The 20,857-nt window shown below is 52.9% G+C and overlaps 1 protein-coding gene and 1 long non-coding RNA gene across 4 annotated transcripts in view; one reads left to right on the top strand and one right to left on the bottom strand.

The window, feature by feature from the left end:
- Positions 1 to 979, bottom strand: part of LOC140902866 (acyl-coenzyme A thioesterase THEM4-like) — a 10,218-nt gene extending 9,239 nt beyond the window's left edge. Inside the window, exons 1-2 of one of the 2 annotated variants that reach the window (XM_073323450.1) lie at positions 893 to 979; positions 86 to 246 (exon numbers count right to left, since the gene is read on the bottom strand). In XM_073323450.1, coding sequence (XP_073179551.1) covers positions 86 to 241 — 156 coding nt within the window. In that variant the 5' untranslated portion in view covers positions 242 to 246; positions 893 to 979. The remainder of the gene's footprint in view (positions 1 to 85; positions 247 to 892) is intronic. The other variant, XM_073323451.1, reaches the window with a different exon arrangement.
- LOC140902869 (uncharacterized) lies at positions 395 to 20,857 on the top strand. 2 transcript variants are annotated; one of them, XR_012156133.1, is made up of 3 exons: positions 395 to 654; positions 8,857 to 8,953; positions 20,633 to 20,857. It is a non-coding gene; the product is annotated as an uncharacterized lncRNA (long non-coding RNA). The 2 variants fall into 2 exon arrangements; XR_012156134.1 differs by lacking the exon at positions 20,633 to 20,857 and adding an exon at positions 16,464 to 18,061.

Genomic DNA, 20,857 nt, shown 5'->3' with positions numbered 1-20,857 from the left:
GAGTTGAGATTAAAAACCTCTTGGCTTCTGGCTCCCTGTCCCCTGCTCAGTTCATGCATCTCTCAAACTGGGAAGCGATACTCACCACAGAGTTCCAGAGCAGACTGCATGGGGCTGTTGGACTGCATGGGGCTGTTGGACTTAACCCTCGAACGACACCGCAGCGTGACACCTTTGGATCCGGACGGAGGACTGCACTGCGACCAAGCCCCTTTGCCAACCTAACACAATTCCTCCACATGGCTTCTGGGGCAGAGATAGCAAACACTGAGCCTTGCTCTGCCAACGCAGCCCTCGAATGTCATCTCTGTCGTAACACAGGCTGGTGATGCAGCCGGGTCCAATGAGCAGGACTCGCTCGCCTCAGGCTTTTAGCGGCATCAGAAGGGGCTGACCCACCAGAAGCTGCTTTCACAACTGCTCGCTAGCAGCAACTTGGGTAATTCCACGGCGCTCGGTGGAGGCAGGATGGGGATTCGGGGGCAATCCCGTCCCTTCCACCAGGAGCTGCGGGCCGGACTAGTCCCAGCCAGGCTCTAACTCGCCAGCACGGGGCTTTCTGGCTCGGAGCGGCACCACTGGTCTGAAAGGGGGGCTGGAGGGGGCCTGCCTTGCGGCTCAGGCCCCCCCCCGGCCAGGCTGCAGCAGCAACCGGTGAGGAAGGGGAAGCCCACAACTGGGGGGTGTCCTAAGGGACTGGGGGGACAGGGGCGGAGGGACACCCACCCGACCTTCACGGTGACCTTCGCCCCAGGGCACCGGAGTGACCTCTGACCCTGGAGTGACCTCCTGGCCCAGCAGCGATGGAGGGCGGGCTCCCCCCACTGATCTTTGACCCAGGGTGGCTCTAGGATGACCTCTGACCCCAGCGGGGGGGGGGCTTTCCACCGACCTTTGACCCCGTGCAGGAGGCGGCGGCGGCGGCGGCGGCTTCTTCTACTGACCCCTGACCCCGCCCTCTGAGGCGAGCTGCGGGTTCGGGTCGGTTCCGCTCGCCCCTCAGGTCCCCGCCTCCCGCCAGCGAGCTTCCCCAGCGACCCAACGTCACCTCACGAGAGGCTGCCGGCTAGGACGTTCAAACGGCGTGACGTCACGCGCCCCGGCAGGACGCAGCTCCGCCCCTTCCAGCGCCTTCTTCCCTGTTGCCATGGGAACTGGGGGAGAACGGGCGCAGAGCAGCAGCCGCCTTCCTTCCCCAGATCCCACAAAGCGGCCACAGAGCCCTCCCCCCCCGGGTCCATATAGCGCCCCCAGAGCCCTCCCCCCTCCCTCCCCGGGTCCATATAGCTCCTAGCGGCCACAGAGCCCTCCCTCCCCGGGTCCATATAGCGCCCACAGAGCCCTCCCCCCTCCCTCCCCGGGTCCATATAGCTCCTAGCGGCCACAGAGCCCTCCCTCCCCGGGTCCATATAGCGCCCCCAGAGCCCTCCCCCCTCCCTCCCCGGGTCCATATAGCTCCTAGCGGCCACAGAGCCCTCCCTCCCCGGGTCCATATAGCGCCCACAGAGCCCTCCCTCCCTCCCCGGGTCCATATAGCTCCTAGTGCCCACAGAGCCCTCCCCCCCCGGGTCCATATAGCGCCCACAGAGCCCTCCCTCCCTCCCTCCCCGGGTCCATATAGCGTCCACAGAGCCCTCCCTCCCTCCCCAGGTCCATATAGCGTCCACAGAGCCCTCCCTCCCCCCCGGTCCATAAAGCGCCCACAGAGCCCTCCCTCCCCCCCTGGTCCATATAGCTCCTAGCGCCCACAGAGCCCTCCTTCCCCAGATCCATATAGCGCCTTAGCGCCCATAGAGCCCTTCCTCCCCGAATCCCATACAGCACCCATAGAGCCCTCTCTCCCCAGGTCCATATAGCGCCCTAGCGCCCACAGAGCCCTCCCTCCCCGGGTCCATATAGCGCCCATAGAGCCCTCCCTCCCTCCCGGGTCCATATAGCTCCTAGCGGCCACAGAGCCCTCCCCCCCGGGTCCATATAGCGCCCACAGAGCCCTCCCTCCCTCCCCGGGTCCATATAGCTCCTAGCGGCCACAGAGCCCTCCCTCCCCGGGTCCATATAGCGCCCATAGAGCCCTCCCTCCCTCCCCGGGTCCATATAGCTCCTAGCGGCCACAGAGCCCTCCCCCCCGGGTCCATATAGCGCCCACAGAGCCCTCCCTCCCTCCCCGGGTCCATATAGCTCCTAGCGGCCACAGAGCCCTCCCTCTCCGGGTCCATATAGCGCCCACAGAGCCCTCCCTCCCTCCCCGGGTCCATATAGCTCCTAGCGGCCACAGAGCCCTCCCCCCCCGGGTCCATATAGCGCCCACAGAGCCCTCCCTCCCTCCCTCCCCGGGTCCATATAGCGGCCACAGAGCCCTCCCCCCCGGGTCCATATAGCGCCCATAGAGCCCTCCCCCCTCCCTCCCCGGGTCCATATAGCTCCTAGCGACCACAGAGCCCTCCCCGGGTCCATATAGCTCCTAGCGGCCACAGAGCCCTCCCTCTCCGGGTCCATATAGCGCCCACAGAGCCCTCCCTCCCTCCCCAAGTCCATATAGCTCCTAGCGGCCACAGAGCCCTCCCTCCCCGGGTCCATATAGCTCCCATAGAGCCCTCCCTCCCTCCCCGGGTCCATATAGCGGCCACAGAGCCCTCCCTCCCCGGGTCCATATAGCGCCCATAGAGCCCTCCCTCCCCGGGTCCATATAGCGCCCACAGAGCCCTCCCTCCCTCCCCGGGTCCATATAGCTCCTAGTGCCCACAGAGCCCTCCCCCCCCCGGGTCCATATAGCGCCCATAGAGCCCTCCCTCCCTCCCTCCCTGGGTCCATATAGCGCCCATAGAGCCCTCCCTCCCTCCCCGGGTCCATATAGCTCCTAGCGGCCACAGAGCCCTCCCTCCCCGGGTCCATATAGCGCCCATAGTGCCCTCCCTCCCTCCCCGGGTCCATATAGCTCCTAGCGGCCACAGAGCCCTCCCTCCCCGGGTCCATATAGCGCCCATAGAGCCCTCCCTCCCCGGGTCCATATAGCGCCCACAGAGCCCTCCCTCCCCGGGTCCATATAGCTCCTAGTGCCCACAGAGCCCTCCCCCCCCCGGGTCCATATAGCGCCCACAGAGCCCTCCCTCCCTCCCTCCCCGGGTCCATATAGCTCCTAGTGCCCACAGAGCCCTCCCCCCCCGGGTCCATATAGCGCCCACAGAGCCCTCCCTCCCTCCCTCCCCGGGTCCATATAGCTCCTAGCGCCCACAGAGCCCTCCCTCCCCGGGTCCATATAGCGCCCATAGAGCCCTCCCTCCCTCCCTGGTCCATATAGCTCCTAGCGGCCACAGAGCCCTCCCCCCCCGGGTCCATATAGCGCCCACAGAGCCCTCCCTCCCTCCCCGGGTCCATATAGCTCCTAGCGGCCACAGAGCCCTCCCTCCCCGGGTCCATATAGCGCCCATAGAGCCCTCCCTCCCTCCCTCCCCGGGTCCATATAGCTCCTAGCGGCCACAGAGCCCTCCCCCCGGGTCCATATAGCGCCCACAGAGCCCTCCCTCCCTCCCCGGGTCCATATAGCTCCTAGCGGCCACAGAGCCCTCCCTCTCCGGGTCCATATAGCGCCCACAGAGCCCTCCCTCCCTCCCCGGGTCCATATAGCTCCTAGCGGCCACAGAGCCCTCCCTCCCCAGGTCCATATAGCGCCCATAGAGCCCTCCCTCCCTCCCTCCCCGGGTCCATATAGCGGCCACAGAGCCCTCCCCCCCGGGTCCATATAGCGCCCATAGAGCCCTCCCCCCTCCCTCCCCGGGTCCATATAGCGCCCACAGAGCCCTCCCTCCCTCCCCGGGTCCATATAGCTCCTAGTGCCCACAGAGCCCTCCCCCCCCTGGGTCCATATAGCGCCCATAGAGCCCTCCCTCCCTCCCTGCCTGGGTCCATATAGCGCCCATAGAGCCCTCCCTCCCTCCCCGGGTCCATATAGCTCCTAGCGGCCACAGAGCCCTCCCCCCGGGTCCATATAGCGCCCACAGAGCCCTGCCTCCCTCCCTCCCCGGGTCCATATAGCTCCTAGCGGCCACAGAGCCCTCCCTCCCCGGGTCCATATAGCGCCCATAGAGCCCTCCCTCCCCGGGTCCATATAGCGCCCACAGAGCCCTCCCTCCCTCCCCGGGTCCATATAGCTCCTAGCGGCCACAGAGCCCTCCCTCCCCGGGTCCATATAGCGCCCATAGAGCCCTCCCTCCCTCCCCGGGTCCATATAGCGGCCACAGAGCCCTCCCTCCCCGGGTCCATATAGCTCCTAGTGCCCACAGAGCCCTCCCTCCCCGGGTCCATATAGCGCCCATAGAGCCCTCCCTCCCTCCCCAGGTCCAAATAGCTCCTAGCGCCCACAGAGCCCTCCCTCCCCAGGTCCATATAGCGCCCACAGAGCCCTCCCTCCCTCCCCAGGTCCATATAGCGTCCACAGAGCCCTCCCTCCCCCCGGTCCATAAAGCGCCCACAGAGCCCTCCCTCCCCCCCTGGTCCATATAGCTCCTAGCGCCCACAGAGCCCTCCTTCCCCAGATCCATATAGCGCCTTAGCGCCCATAGAGCCCTTCCTCCCCGAATCCCATACAGCACCCATAGAGCCCTCTCTCCCCAGGTCCATATAGCGCCCTAGCGCCCACAGAGCCCTCCCTCCCCGGGTCCATATAGCGCCCATAGAGCCCTCCCTCCCTCCCTCCCAGGTCCATATAGCTCCTAGCGGCCACAGAGCCCTCCCCCCCGGGTCCATATAGCGCCCACAGAGCCCTCCCTCCCTCCCCGGGTCCATATAGCTCCTAGCGGCCACAGAGCCCTCCCTCCCCGGGTCCATATAGCGCCCATAGAGCCCTCCCTCCCTCCCTCCCCGGGTCCATATAGCTCCTAGCGGCCACAGAGCCCTCCCCCCCGGGTCCATATAGCGCCCACAGAGCCCTCCCTCCCTCCCCGGGTCCATATAGCTCCTAGCGGCCACAGAGCCCTCCCTCTCTGGGTCCATATAGCACCCACAGAGCCCTCCCTCCCTCCCCGGGTCCATATAGCTCCTAGCGGCCACAGAGCCCTCCCCCCCCGGGTCCATATAGCGCCCACAGAGCCCTCCCCCCTCCCTCCCCGGGTCCATATAGCGCCCACAGAGCCCTCCCTCCCTCCCCGGGTCCATATAGCTCCTAGTGCCCACAGAGCCCTCCCCCCCCGGGTCCATATAGCGCCCACAGAGCCCTCCCTCCCTCCCTCCCCGGGTCCATATAGCGGCCACAGAGCCCTCCCCCCCCGGGTCCATATAGCGCCCATAGAGCCCTCCCCCCTCCCTCCCCGGGTCCATATAGCTCCTAGCGACCACAGAGCCCTCCCCGGGTCCATATAGCTCCTAGCGGCCACAGAGCCCTCCCTCCCCGGGTCCATATAGCTCCCATAGAGCCCTCCCTCCCTCCCTCCCCGGGTCCATATAGCGGCCACAGAGCCCTCCCCCCCCGGGTCCATATAGCGCCCATAGAGCCCTCCCTCCCCGGGTCCATATAGCGCCCACAGAGCCCTCCCTCCCTCCCCGGGTCCATATAGCTCCTAGTGCCCACAGAGCCCTCCCCCCCCCCGGGTCCATATAGCGCCCATAGAGCCCTCCCTCCCTCCCTCCCTGGGTCCATATAGCGCCCATAGAGCCCTCCCTCCCTCCCCGGGTCCATATAGCTCCTAGCGGCCACAGAGCCCTCCCTCCCCGGGTCCATATAGCGCCCACAGAGCCCTCCCTCCCTCCCCGGGTCCATATAGCTCCTAGTGCCCACAGAGCCCTCCCCCCCCGGGTCCATATAGCGCCCATAGAGCCCTCCCTCCCTCCCTGCCTGGGTCCATATAGCGCCCATAGAGCCCTCCCTCCCTCCCCGGGTCCATATAGCTCCTAGCGGCCACAGAGCCCTCCCCCCGGGTCCATATAGCGCCCACAGAGCCCTGCCTCCCTCCCTCCCCGGGTCCATATAGCTCCTAGCGGCCACAGAGCCCTCCCTCCCCGGGTCCATATAGCGCCCATAGAGCCCTCCCTCCCCGGGTCCATATAGCGCCCACAGAGCCCTCCCTCCCTCCCTCCCCGGGTCCATATAGCTCCTAGTGCCCACAGAGCCCTCCCCTCCCCGGGTCCATATAGCGCCCACAGAGCCCTCCCTCCCTCCCTCTCCGGGTCCATATAGCTCCTAGTGCCCACAGAGCCCTCCCCCCCCGGGTCCATATAGCGCCCACAGAGCCCTCCCTCCCTCCCTCCCCGGGTCCATATAGCTCCTAGCGCCCACAGAGCCCTCCCTCCCCGGGTCCATATAGCGCCCATAGAGCCCTCCCTCCCTCCCTCCCGGGTCCATATAGCTCCTAGCGGCCACAGAGTCCTCCCCCCCGGGTCCATATAGCGCCCACAGTGCCCTCCCTCCCTCCCCGGGTCCATATAGCTCCTAGCGGCCACAGAGCCCTCCCTCCCCGGGTCCATATAGTGCCCATAGAGCCCTCCCTCCCTCCCTCCCCGGGTCCATATAGCTCCTAGCGGCCACAGAGCCCTCCCCCCGGGTCCATATAGCGCCCACAGAGCCCTCCCTCCCTCCCCGGGTCCATATAGCTCCTAGCGGCCACAGAGCCCTCCCTCCCCGGGTCCATATAGCGCCCATAGAGCCCTCCCTCCCTCCCTCCCCGGGTCTATATAGCGGCCACAGAGCCCTCCCTCCCCGGGTCCATATAGCTCCTAGTGCCCACAGAGCCCTCCCTCCCTGGGTCCATATAGCGCCCATAGAGCCCTCCCTCCCTCCCCAGGTCCAAATAGCTCCTAGCGCCCACAGAGCCCTCCCTCCCCAGGTCCATATAGCGCCCACAGAGCCCTCCCTCCCTCCCCAGGTCCATATAGCGTCCACAGAGCCCTCCCTCCCCCCCGGTCCATAAAGCGCCCACAGAGCCCTCCCTCCCCCCCTGGTCCATATAGCTCCTAGCGCCCACAGAGCCCTCCTTCCCCAGATCCATATAGCGCCTTAGCGCCCATAGAGCCCTTCCTCCCCGAATCCCATACAGCACCCATAGAGCCCTCTCTCCCCAGGTCCATATAGCGCCCTAGCGCCCACAGAGCCCTTCCTCCCCGAGTCCCATACAGCGTCCATAGAGCCCTCTCTCCCCAGGTCCATATAGCGCCCTAGCGCGCACAGAGCCCTTCCTCCCCGGGTCACATATAGCACTCACAGAGCCATTCCTCCCCAAGTCCCATATAGTGCCCATAGAGCCCTCCATCCACAAGTCCCATATAGCTCCCTAACGCCCACAGAGCCCTCCCTCCTCAGGTCCAATCTTTAATCCAGCTCCCTAGCACCCATAGAACTCTCCCCACTCCCATGGGGTCTTCAAGTCCCATCTATATCTCTGCTCAAGGAGCATGGAGCCCCCGCAAATCCCTTATAGCCTATCCCAGAGTCTATATAGCCCCATATAATTATCCTCAACTCCCATATAGTCCCCCCAGGCCCATCAAGCCTGTATAGTTCTCCAGGTCCCATATAGGCCCTATAGAACCCTACACAACCCTTCTCGGGTCCATATAGTTCTTATATAGTCTCTTGGCCTGTCTATTGTCCCCTATAGTCCCCAGCAGCCACATAGCCCCATACACCTCTATGCCATATAGCTCTCATTGTTAAGGTGACCATACATCCCATTTTGGCCTGGACAGTTCTTTTTTTAAGCCCTGTTCCTTGATCAGTTGGCAAGAGCAAAAGGGACAAATGCCCCCTTTTGTTCAAAAAAAAAAAAAAAAAAAGTGTGGTGTGGAGGCGCCAGCCCCCCGTAGGGGGAAGCAGGGCTGGGGGGAGGAGCAGAGTTCCAGTGACCGGGCAACAACCTCGCTGTGAGGTGGGGTTCCAGCAAGCAACAGCATGGGGGGGGGTATCCTCAGGTGAATAGCTGTGGGTGTTCCATTTTCTCTTTGGGAAATATGTCAATGAGTAGGGGGACCATATAGCCTATTGTTGCCGGCATCCAGTGCCAAAAGGCTAAACAACAGCTGAAGTTGGTTCGTTACCCGGTGTGTTACACCCAATAATCACAACGGGGTGGAGAAGCAGAAAAGTTTATTTGAAGCTTCAAATAGGTACGGGGAGATTTGAATCTCAAATCCTGTACCCAGATCGGGAAGCTACACAGGCTTTTATACATCCTTTTTCCCAGCATTCTTATCCAATAGCAAGCTGCCCCAAGTATCCATATAGCCAGCCAATCCAGTTCCCAGCTAGTTCCCTGGTTCTCTGTATCATTTATTAAACTATACATAAAGCTGCTTTATTCAGCATTGTTCTTCCATATTGCCCTTTGTGGCCTTGCTTAGTTTCAGGCAATCTGACTCCGCAGCATATTGTTGCAGATTCTCAGCATAACTGCTGTGTGTGCCTCCAGGCGGGGGGGCCAAGGACACTTGGGCCTAGTGCGAGGGGGCTTCATTGACACTCGTGGTCTTCCATCCCCTCGAGTTACCTAGTGGCCATGCCCAAGTGTCCGCAACACTATGAAGTCCTATATACTGTATACAGGAAACCTCTGTCCACCTAATAGCACATAAAAGTGGCCATAGGGTGGGCAGTGAAAAATATGAGACCCTAGTAAGTACCCACTGCCAAAGCTTTCTTTATCGGTAGGATATGCATTTTTATTGAATTCCTTTGAGGGGAGAGGATTGATTTGAAAGCCACGTTTTGGTCATGCAGCCAATATTTCCCAGCAGAAGATTTCAGCTTTATAAATGTCTGGGGGAAAGTGGGCTCTGGTAATTACTCTGACCAATTTAAATCGACACGATAAAAAGCAAATAGAAGGATGGAGGTTTTAAAATTGTACAGGACTGCCCTCACTTTTTACCCAGTGCCACGTCACAGAAAACTGCTTGGCAGGATGATTTTAACATCCCGTAACTGCTGTGAAATGGCCTCCCCATGGCTTTGCAGGATGGATTCTGAAAGGTAAGAAACCCCCTTGAAATGTATACTATAAATATCCTCTTTCACAAGAGTCAGGGATTTTTAAAACTGCCTTAAAATCAGTGCAAAAAAAAAGGAAGAAACTTGGGCTAAATATAGCATATGAGTCTCTGAATTTGACTGACATCAAGTCCCATTTAAGATTTCCACATCAGGCAAATTGACGGCTCTGAAGTGCAGCCACCTCTAGGGTGGAACTCGGCAGCTGTTTAAAAGCTCAAAGTGATGCACCACAACGTACAGCTTTTTTTTTGGTATATTAATGTGATATAGCATTGTGCTGTTGGACAGCTGGCATATCCTACTCTCGAAGCAACTCAGTAATAGGCAAAATGCTCCCTGTGTCTTATTTTACAGCAGTTTAACTTTATCAAGTGCTTCCGGAGGAGAATGTGCCAGCAATGCCCCTCTGCCATGTACATTGGTCAAACTGGACAGTCTCTACGTAAAAGAATAAATGGACACAAATCAGATGTCAAGAATTATAACATTCATAAACCAGTCGGAGAACACTTCAATCTCTCTGGTCACGCAATCACAGACATGAAGGTCGCTATCTTAAAACAAAAAAACTTCAAATCCAGACTCCAGCGAGAAACTGCTGAATTGGAATTCATTTGCAAATTGGATACTATTAATTTAGGCTTAAATAGAGACTGGGAGTGGCTAAGTCATTATGCAAGGTAGCCTGTTTCCTCTTGTTTTTTCCTACCCCCCCCCCCAGATGTTCTGGTTTAACTTGGATTTAAACTTGAAGAGTGGTCAGTTTGGATGAGCTATTACCAGCAGGAGAGTGAGTTTGTGTGTGTATGGGGGTGGGGGGATTGTGAGAAAACCTGGATTTGTGCAGGAAATAGCCCAACTTGATTGTCATGCACATTGTGTAAAGAGTTGTCACTTTGGATGGGCTATCACCAGCAGGAGAGTGAATTTGTGTGGGGGGGTGGAGGGTGAGAAAACCTGGATTTGTGCTGGAAATGGCCCACCTGATGATCACTTTAGATAAGCTATTACCAGCAGGACAGTGGGGTGGGAGGAGGTATTGTTTCATATTCTCTGTGTATATATAAAGTCTGCTGCAGTTTCCACAATATGCATCTGATGAAGTGAGCTGTATGTAGCTCACGAAAGCTTATGCTCTAATAAATTGGTTAGTCTCTAAGGTGCCACAAGTCCTCCTTTTCTTTTTGCGAATACAGACTAACACGGCTGTTACTCTGAAACCTATAGAAATACAGAGGAGCTGGTAGTATCTCTGGTTATTAAGCCTTTTTAACACAAGAGGGAGTCCCAGGGCAAAATGACAGGTTTCAGAGTAGCATCCCTGTCTTGGTTTCTGAAAAGACTGCAGCATTCCAGTAAACGGAGACAGGTTGACTGGATATTCTGCATCCCCAGATTCTGGCAGGAGGCCTGTTAACATTACCTCTGCTGATGGCAAGAATATACTCTGTCCATTGCTTAAAAATATGACTGAACACTGCAGACATAGACAGTATTGCAGCAATGATGAATAATTAAAAACCCTGCTATTGGCATTTACTTGCAGTTCTGTGTTTACATATCTGTGAACAAGAAAAAAGTAATCAATTCCAGCGACCCTTTCAGTGAATTTATTTCAGTGCCTTCCTAGCTGGCCATTACTCTGTATATTATCAGTTTCCTCTGCAGCCTGTAAATGTTGTGGCCTCCCGACTGTGTACTCATTGTCTCTAAACCGCCTTTCCCTGATATGCTGCTCTCCCTGAAAGACATTTAAGTGAAGCCAAAGCAAGGAGAATGATAGTTTTACTGATTGCCACATAAAAAGATAATTACCCTATCACAAGGAGCTGCAGAGCCAGAAATAGATGCCAGATCTTCTGACTCTCCTGTGCCTTAATCACTAGGGCTAGGCCATGCTCCTCCCTCAGGACAGGGAAGTGAAATTGGAAGCAATGCACTTAGTGAACATGGATGCTCATTACATTTGTAGCTTTAATACTGCGTTGGATACATGGACTACTAATGAAATTTGTTATGTTAACTGCATTTGCAGCTAATGCTACTCAGGACAAGGGCCTGATAAATCTCCCTTGGAAGTCAGTTGCAAAACTCCCATTGGCTTCCACGGCAGCAGGGTCAGGCCCTAAATTATTAAATATAATCATATGCTGCAGAGAACTACAAACTGATCTCTGTCTGCAGGAGGTAGGAAAGAAATTTTCCCTGTCAGAGATAAAACAGTACAATTAATCGCAAAGACCCTGAGGAGTATGTGGGAGGAGGGTAGCCTTCTTCAGGCGCATCAGGGATTGGCCATTTGCAGAGGTGGGATACCAAAATAGAGGGTATGATTCCCTAGCAAATCCTCTGGCATGTTGGTAGAGGGTGTTGCCTGTTGCATCTAGGAATGTGCTTGGAATTTTCAGTGTACACCTTGTTTAATCTGCCAGTGCGGCACTAGGCTAAAATAAACTGGGTGAGGGAGAGTGGGGGTATGGACAGACTGGATTCTCTTGGGGAGGTAGTGGAAAGGGAGTTTGCTCCAAAGGTTGAACATGAAGCTACTTGAGTGGAACATGCCTGCTGGATCATTTGTTTTCAGTGTACTTACCCTACCCAGGGCTGGAATTCAACTCCCAGAGCTAGGGAGGCCCATCTTGGCCTTGGTCCATCAGAGGTATCTTCTCAGGATCTACCTTTGGACTTCCCTGCTTGGCCCCAGACTGACTCTGCCCTTTAACAGGTTTCAGAGTAACAGCCGTGTTAGTCTGTATTCGCAAAAAGAAAAGGAGTACTTGTGGCACCTTAGAGACTAACCAATTTATTTGAGCATAAGCTTTCGTGAGCTACAGCTCACTTCATCGGATGCATGCTGTGGAAACTGCAGAAGACATTATATACACAGAGACCATGAAACAATACCTCCTCCCACCCCACTCTCCTGCTGGTAATAGCTTATCTAAAGTGATCACTCTCCTTACAATGAGTATGATAATCAAGTTGGGCCATTTCCAGCACAAATCCAGGTTTTCTCACCCTCTGCCCTCCCCCCCACAAACTCACTCCCCTGCTGGTGATAGCCCATCCAAAGTGACCACTCTCTTTACAATGTGTATGATAATCAAGCAGGAGAGTGAGTTTGTGTGTGTGTGGGGGGGGGGGAGGGTGAGAAAACCTGGATTTGTGCTGCAAATGGCCCTACTTGATTATCATACTCATTGTAAGGAGAGTGATCACTTTAGATAAGCTATTACCAGCAGGAGAGTGGGGTGGGAGGAGGTATTGTTTCATGGTCTCTGTGTATATAATGTCTTCTGCAGTTTCCACAGTATGCATCTGATGAAGTGAGCTGTAGCTCACGCTCAAATAAATTGGTTAGTCTCTAAGGTGCCACAAGTACTCCTTTTCTTTCTGCCCTTTAAGAGGAAGAGAAGGCAGAGGCTGTAGAATTATTTCAACCACACCCAAAGGCTGTTCTCTGGGCCAGATTAATCACTGACGCAACTCCACTGCACTAGTTTACCCTAGGGATGGATTTGGCCCACCACTTCAGAGTCCATCTGGCCACATTTCCTGCAGGCTAGCAACACTGATGGGGATCAGAGAGGGAACCCTGTTCTGCCGGGCTGAGAAAACCCCACCCACTCTTCTGGAGCAAACCCAGTTCCCCTCCTGCTTCAGAGCTTGGCTGTCTGCATGGAGCCATGATTTCATCTCTGCAGCCCTTTGCGGTTTATTGTTTGGCAGGAATGAATCAGGGGCTTATTCATAAGAGAGGTTTTTTTTTTTCCCCCCTTTGCTTTTCAGCCAAATGCAATCAGTAACTAGGTTACCGTTGTTCAGCAAACTACAGAGAGTGGTTTATTAGACAGTAACAGCTGCCTCTGATGACTATCCTGGCAACACATGCACACACCCAAAACTCAACCAGTAGCCACACCCATCAGCCAGTAGCCCACCCAACATACACATGCAAACCTCAGTTTGTATTACACACACTCTCTTAATCTTGTAGCGCCTATTATATACAGACACACACACTTCATTTTGTAGCCCAGATGACACTGGTACGGTACATACCTCAGTGAGTTGACTATATTTTATATTTTATGCACAAACACAGACATGTCTCAGCTAGTAGCCCATATTACAGATGCACATACAGTACACCCATCTCAGCCAGAGTAGCTCACCTGCGGGGCTGGCAAATTTTCCCCCAAGCTCCTGGCCTCTCTCACAACTTTCCTGTATTGACAAATGTTGTAAAACAAGACCAGTAATTCAAATCCAGTGTAAAATAAATTATTTCAAAGACCTGTATTTTATTCAAATAAGTTTCAGATCTGTCCTGCTGGCTCTGTGGGATTCCTTAGCACATGCTCAGACAAAATAAATCCAGTTAGTTTGCAGGGCTGAATCCTCAGCTGTCTTGCATCTTGGTGGTAGAGCTGGGAATTGAACCTGGATCTCCTGATTTCTCATCCTGTAGTTCAGCCACAAGACCATCCTGAGTGTTGCAAGCAGCTGGTTGGTTGGAGAAAACTGATCTTGCCAGGAAGGTACACAGTGTTTTATTTTGCAGCACCCTAGACCACACAAGTAAAAACCCTTCACCCCTGGTTAGTGAATATAGTGAATAGTGCTTCAAGCTTGACTTTCAAATGCCTTCACAATTGGGACCAGATTTTCCAGTGAGCTCTGCTCTCATTTAGGCACCGCAATGAAGTGGCAAGATTTGCAAAAGTGCTCAGAATCCTGCAGACCCTATTGTCCCAGCTGGTAGTCAGCTGGTCTGCCATCATTGCTGCTTATCATGTAGCTCAATCCGCTCATCCTTACCTTGTGCTCTCCTCACAATTGTTTGTTGCATCCACATGTTGGGTCTCATCTTATCTTAGATTCCAATCTTTTCTGGGCAAGGACCACCTTTCGCTTATGTGTTTGTACAGCATCTTGCACAATGGAGCCAGGGTGCCAAACACTACCATGACTCAGATAATAAATAATAATATGCAGAGGCTAGAAACACACCCAAAAGGTTGTGGTAAAAATAGGGGAACAGCGAACCAGGACTCCTGGGTTCTATTTCTAGCTTTGTCACCGACTTCCTGTGTAATCTCAAGTATATTTTAAATTGAGATAAGGGCACAGTGAACATCTGTCTTTCTGAAAGAGAACTTTGTCCTGTGCATCATCAGAGAGAGCTGCAATATCCTTGTTAATATCTGCAAAAATGTGTTCGCCTCTGAACCCAGTAAGAAATGTTACCTTGGTTAAAAGAGAGAGAACTACTTTCTCCATTATCTTCCAAGCAACTTCCACTCTTTACAAGATGCTGGCAGGAAGCAAGTGCGCTTTGTTTGCCATCACCCTGGTGCCTGGCTCGGTAAATGCCACATACGGGGGAGTCACTTCCTCTGTGTGAAGTGATTCACGGTTTGAAATGAGATCCAACCAGTGAAACAATGCCAGAAAGCTTCCACCACGCCAAGCCCCGGCCTCAGGATTTTCAGCCCTGTTGCCGCAGCAACGTCAAGTATTTTGGCAAAACACTTGGCATGGAGATGGTGGGTGAATCATAACAGCAAGGGGAGTTTGTGGAATGTGTGTGTAGCATGGTTTGTTAGCCACTGTTTTCAATTACACAGAAAAGAGCTTATTTTATACTAACTCAACCAGCCACTAGGGAATATTTGAGATATGAAATGGATTCAAGCAGGCACAAATCAATGAGTCAGGAGAAATAAACACAGGATGCATAAATTCTTGTTGTGTAGTGTAGGGCTCCCATGACAACCCGCACCAGGCTTCGGGGCCCAGAAGGACAGGGGTATACCTAATCACCCACTTACCCCCGTCAAGAGCAGGGATGGGTAAAGGTTTGGCTCATAAAAGAACCAATCCAGCTTTTTTCCCCAAAATCTTCAACCAGACCCCCCCCCAATTTTCTTTTTCAAGATTCAATACAAAAAAATGGGAAATCTTTTTAGTATCTTATTTTAATTTTCTCACGGGGATCCTGGTTTTATTTGGAACTGGACGCAGAAACAAGGGAAGAAAGATAATCCCCGTGGCATTTACGAACTAGCTGGAAGTCGCCACACCATTCTGGGGGTGCGCTGAGCTCCTTTGACCTGAAGTGCCGTATAAATGCAAAGTGTTACTATTAAAAGACGCAGAGGCAATGCTTCAGAGTGGTAGGCGTGTTAGTCTGTATCAGCAGAAAGAACGAGGAGGACTTGGTGGCACCTTAGAGGCTAACACATTTATGTGAGCATAAGCTTTTGTGGGCTAAAGCCCACTTCATTAGATGTGTACAGTGGAAAATACAGGAGGAAGATATATATATATACACAGAGACCATGAAAAAATGGAGGTTGCCATACCAACTCTAACGAGACCAATCGATTAAGGTGGACTGTTCCCAGCAGGAGAAAAAAAACTTCTGTAGTGGCAATGCTGTTAGAGCAATGGTTCTTACCATTGAGGGCTGCACATGCAGCTCTCTGTGTTATGTGGGCCACATCCACGCAATATATATATATAAATACTACCTGTATGGCTCTGAGGATGTCACATGGGCCGCAGCTGTGTGCTGAAACCCACTGTGTTAGAACAAGAAGAGTTGCGACTGCAGGGTTCTGTCCCCAGCTCTGGGAGGGGAATGTGGTCTAGAGGTTGGAGCAGGGGCCTGGGCGTTAGAACTCCTGGGTTCTGTGCCTTGCTCTGGGAACGTGTTTGGGGTGCTGTGGTTAGAGCAGACGACGGGGTGTCAGGACTCCTGGGTTCTGTTCTCAGAAGGGATGGGTCACATTTCATCTTTAGTAAGCAAACTTTCTATCCAGAAGAATCACAGTGGCACCCAGTGTGCACGTGTTGAGTGTGCATGTATGTAAAATCCAGGGGACGTGATCCCTGCAGGTGTATGAGATGCAGTATTGGTTGGACATAAGAATGGCCAGACTGGGTCAGACCAAAGGTCCATCTAGTCCAGTATCCTGTCTTCTGGCAGTGGCCAATGCCAGTGCCCAAGAGGGAATGAACAGAGCAGGTAATCAGCAATGATCCATCCCCTCTTGCCTATTCCCAGCTGCTGGACTGTTTATGGCAGGTCGGGAGCTGAATTTCCCAGCCTCGAGACTACAGGACATGGAGCCATTGAAAAGCACTAGGAGAGTCTGGTCAGCCTAGCATTGCTGAGGCACCAGCAGACAACCCCAGGGATCCTCTTGTGACGCTCTATACCTTGGGGGGACACCCTACACCCCCATGTACACCTCCCAGAGTCAAGGATTGGAGTGGCCTAGCAGATCACTGGTCCAGACAACACCAGAGGGGAATGTCACAGTGGCACAGCGAGCAGGGTGTATGTACGGCTTGTTACTCCAAGTGAAATTCACACTTTAAGCACTGTTATTTGTGATTTTAAGTGAGTCTTAAGTGCAGTGGCTAAGAACAGTCAGGAGGAGGTCACAGTTTTATTTTCTATTTGCTTATTTTGGGAAAGGGAAGTAGGAAGAGAAAAGCAGAAAAATGACTACCAGTGAGGCAGCTACAAAACTAGAGCTGGCCACACTAGAAGTGGAAGAGAAGGCAAAGGACCGTGAGTTTCAAATGTGGCAGGCAGAAATGAGGCACAAAGAAGAGGAGTCTGCACACTGAAGGGCCATGGAAGAAAAAAAGAAAGAGAGGGAAGAAAGAGAGCGAAAACACCAACTGGACCTGCTAGAGAAGCAGAACCAGAACCCCCCGACCCCAATGACTCCAAAAATCCACAAATGGGAACACTTATGTCCTGCATACAGTGAAGATGATGATACTGCTGAATATCTGACTACCTTCGACAGGCTGTGTGTGATACATGAAATCCCTGATGATAAGAGAGTTCCTACCCTGATTGCAAAATTAACTGGTAAAGCTTGAAATGTTTTCAATGGAATGCCCATCGAAGATGCTTTAGACTATTGTAAAATTAAAGATACTGTTTTGCGAAGTTTTCAGATTACCCCTGAAACATATAGAGTTAAATTTAGGAATCTTAAGGGGGCTATTGGTATGAGTAATGGGGAGTATGTGAACAAAATGGAAGATTTGTTCGGAAAATGGGTGAGGGGTAGAGAGGTGGCAAGTCTTGTGGGAATGTTGGATCTTGTTGCTCAAGAGCATTTCCTAAGCATGTGTAAGGCTGATGTGAAGCAGTGTCTATGGGACACAGATGTAAAGTCTCTGGATGAGATGGCTTTTTTAGCTGATGCCTTTGAACAGAATCAGGCATCTATTGAGGGCAGGCCCCAGAAAGAGGGGTTTAAAACTGGTGGGAAGGGAGGATCCCATTTTGCCCCTGGGAAGAGAGAAGTGGGTTGGGAGCCTAAACCTTCTCTTACCCAAAAACATGGACACAAATCAGACGTCAAGAATTATAACTTTCAAAAACCAGTCGGAGAACACTTCAATCTCTTTGGACACTCGATTACAGACCTAAAAGTGGCAATTCTTCAACAAAAAAACTTCAAAAACAGACTCCAACGAGAGACTGCTGAATTGGAATTAATTTGGAAACTGGATACAATTAACTTAGGCTTGAATAGAGACTGGGAGTGGATGGATCATTACACAAAGTAAAACTATTTCCCCATGTTTATTTTCCCCCTACCCCCCCCCCCCATTCCTCAGACGTTCTTGTCAACTGCTGGAAATGGCCCACCTTGATTATCACTACAAAAGGTCCCCCCCCCCACTCTCCTGCTCGTAATAGCTCACCTTACCTGATCACTCTCGTTACAGTGTGTATGGTAACACCCATTGTTTCATGTTTTCTGTGTATATAAATCTCCCCACTGTATTTTCCACTGCATGTATCCGATGAAGTGAGCTGTAGCCCACGAAAGCTTATGCTCAAATAAATTTGTTCGTCTCTAAGGTGCCACGAGACCTCCTTTTCTTTTTATAAAAGCAGAAGAGCCCAAAAGGTGCTATCAGTGCAATTCCACTGATCACCTGAGGAATAGATGCCCTGTGCTAGGAGGAAGCAGGCAACCAATAGCTCATGTTAGTTCTGCTGTCCTCAACACAGAAACCCCCCAAGCAACAGAAACTTACCATATTGGCTCTGTGAGGTTAGCCTCTGCAGAACCAGATATGGAGCATGTTAAGGCTGTCCAAATTGATGGCAGGGAATACTTGGGGCTGAGGGATACAGGGGCTCAGATCTCTCTGGTTAAGCAGAGTGTGGTCCCGAAGGCCAGTATGTTGTCTGGCCAAATGGCAGAGATTGTGGGAGTGGGCGAAAGCAGATTCCTCATACCACTAGCTAAAATCCATGTGGTTTGGGAAGGTTTGGAAAGTGTTTTGACTGTGGGGGTAATGGAACACCTCCTAGTCGACCTGCTCCTTGGTAATGATTTTTTCCATGTAGCTCAGGTTAAAGTATTTGCGTGCAGCAGGAGGGAGTTTTATGCTGGGACCCCCAAGGGAAAGGGTAAAGTCTCAGGAACAGCTGAGAGAATGGGAGAGAGTCTCTTGATTCTTTTGCAGCTGGGGGAAGCAGTGTGCTTCCAGGTGGGAGGGTGGTTGAGACCAACTCCTACACTGCAGCTGGAGGCAACACCACATCAGGAAGGGATGGGGGTGTAATACCTGCCAGGGAGAGAATCGTCCAGGTTGTTAGCTGCCAGCAGGTCGCAGCTGAACCAGAGACAAAACCGGCTCCAGGGAGCAGAGAGCAATGTGTCCCATAGGAGAGCCCAGAGAAGAGGCAGGGAATCTGCCACTGAGGTGGCTGAGGAGTCCTGTGACTCTGTAACACAGGGAAGCAGGGTGCTTCCAAGTATGGGAGGGGCTGAGACTAGCTCCTTTCCAGCAGAAGGCAACATGTCCTCAGGCACAGGGGCAGGAGAGGTGCTGTCAGTGATTAAGGAAACTGTCCCCGTTGTTAGCTGGCAGAGTTCTGCAGCTGAACAAAAGACAGAATCCTTCTTCCGCAGCACAAAGGAATGTGTCTTAGGAGGGGGCCCAGAAGAGGAAACTGGGGAAGGAATAGTGGGGGTACAGGAATGTCTCTTCACTAGTCACTTGGGGCAGGATGCCCAGGACACTAGGAGGATGGCTGGGTCAGCATCTGTGCACGCAGGCACTCAGCCTGTGACCCAGGCTTTGAGAAGGAACTGTGTCACTGACCTCCTGGAGGGGAGCAGTCACACAGCTGACTTCTCAGGGACAGAGAAAGGGGTGGTGGAGGGTACCCCAATCCAGGTCTCAATTTTTTCAGGATGCTATTCCTGATATGTTTTTGGAAAGTAACTCTGTCTCCTTACATCAAGATGCAGCTCCAATGCCTGTTAACAGTTGAGACCAGGAAATTGCCAGGTGGTCACCAGGGCGGGGGGGCTTCCCCCCAGGCTGGTGAGACACAGAGAGCAGTTACGGGAAAGCTGCTGGGAAAGGGTGAATCTGATCAAAGGGTAAATACACCTAGCCCAGAGAGCACAGATCACAGCCCTCTCGGGGGCAGGGAAGGACTCAGTGCTGGGAGGGGGAAACACAGGGTAACCCCAAAAGGGGAGCTGGATTTTCTACATATGTACAGTCCTGGGGTTGGGAGACTGCTTCCCAAAGGGCCAGCCAATGTGCAGGATCCCCCTGAACACCAATCTTGCCAGATCCTGAGACACCAAAATTCCAGAAACATGATTAAATTAAGAGCCCACACAGAGTGAAACACTGGAAAGAAGGAAAAGCCAGTGACGAATTACATGGGAGAAAGTCAAAGGACACCATGGGTAATGAACAAATTAACCTCAAACTAAAATATCTGAACAGAGGGTGTGGTATCATAAAGATACTTGTAAATACCTATCTGAGATAAAATTTTTGGTATTCATGTTAAGTTTTGGGATAAGAATTTTGTTTCTGATGTTAAACCTTATGATAATGCTACTTTTCAATTAATACCTATAAACAGGTTTTAATCTTATCACAACAGAGAAACCATAAAAAACCTGGTTTGCTGTGTGTGAATGGGGAAACTGAGGCATGGTGACTCATGGCCTTAACAGCTGGATGCCAAGAGAACTATAACAACAAACTGCCTTCAAGCTAGTCAGTGACTAACCCTCTTGCAGTAAACTAAGAGGGGAGGTGTGATGCTCTGTACCTCAGGGGGACACCCTACACCCCCCATGTTCATCTTTATAAAATGATTGTGTGGTATCCAATGCAAAGTTTGTCACGTTGGATGTCTTCGGAAGGCTCGTGATGCACTGAGCATGGTGGTTATAGTGATGTTATAGTAATTGTTACAGTAATGTTATAGTAAGATTGTAGATTATAATTTCATGTATATAGTTATGAGACTGAAAATGTATCCTCATGGCTTAAAGCAAGCCCAGGGAAAAACTCTCCAAGAACAGAGAGGCAGTTCACACCTCATCAGGGCAGGGATGGGACAAACCCAGCCCAGCCTCCCAGGAACAATGGACATTGGCTTAGGCAGCAACAAAAGAATCTGTAAGACGCTGGAGGGAGTCACCCCCTTCCTTTGGGCAGTTTGGGACTGCAGTGAGGTAATGCTCCCCTGATCTGCAGGGGGTGGAGAGGGCAAAGCCAAGAGAAAGGAAAGGACATGATAAAAGGGAGAGACATTTTACCATGCTCGCTCTCTTCTGCCTACATATGCAGCCACCACCACCACCAAGCGACTGAACCACTGATCAAAGGGGAGAGCCTGGCTGAAGAGCCAGCCTATGGTGAGAAGCATCTACATTTGTAAGGACAGTGAAAGTGTTCAGATCAGCTTAGACTGCGTTTTGCTTTTATTTCATTTGACCAAATCTGACTTGTTATGCTTTGACTTATAATCACTTAAATCTACCTTTATAGTTAATAAATCTGTTTGTTTATTCT

The sequence above is a fragment of the Lepidochelys kempii genome, chromosome 24, assembly GCF_965140265.1.
Source record: "Lepidochelys kempii isolate rLepKem1 chromosome 24, rLepKem1.hap2, whole genome shotgun sequence".
Taxonomy (NCBI): Eukaryota; Metazoa; Chordata; order Testudines; family Cheloniidae; genus Lepidochelys; species Lepidochelys kempii.
This window is presented reverse-complemented; position numbering and strand designations above follow the sequence as displayed.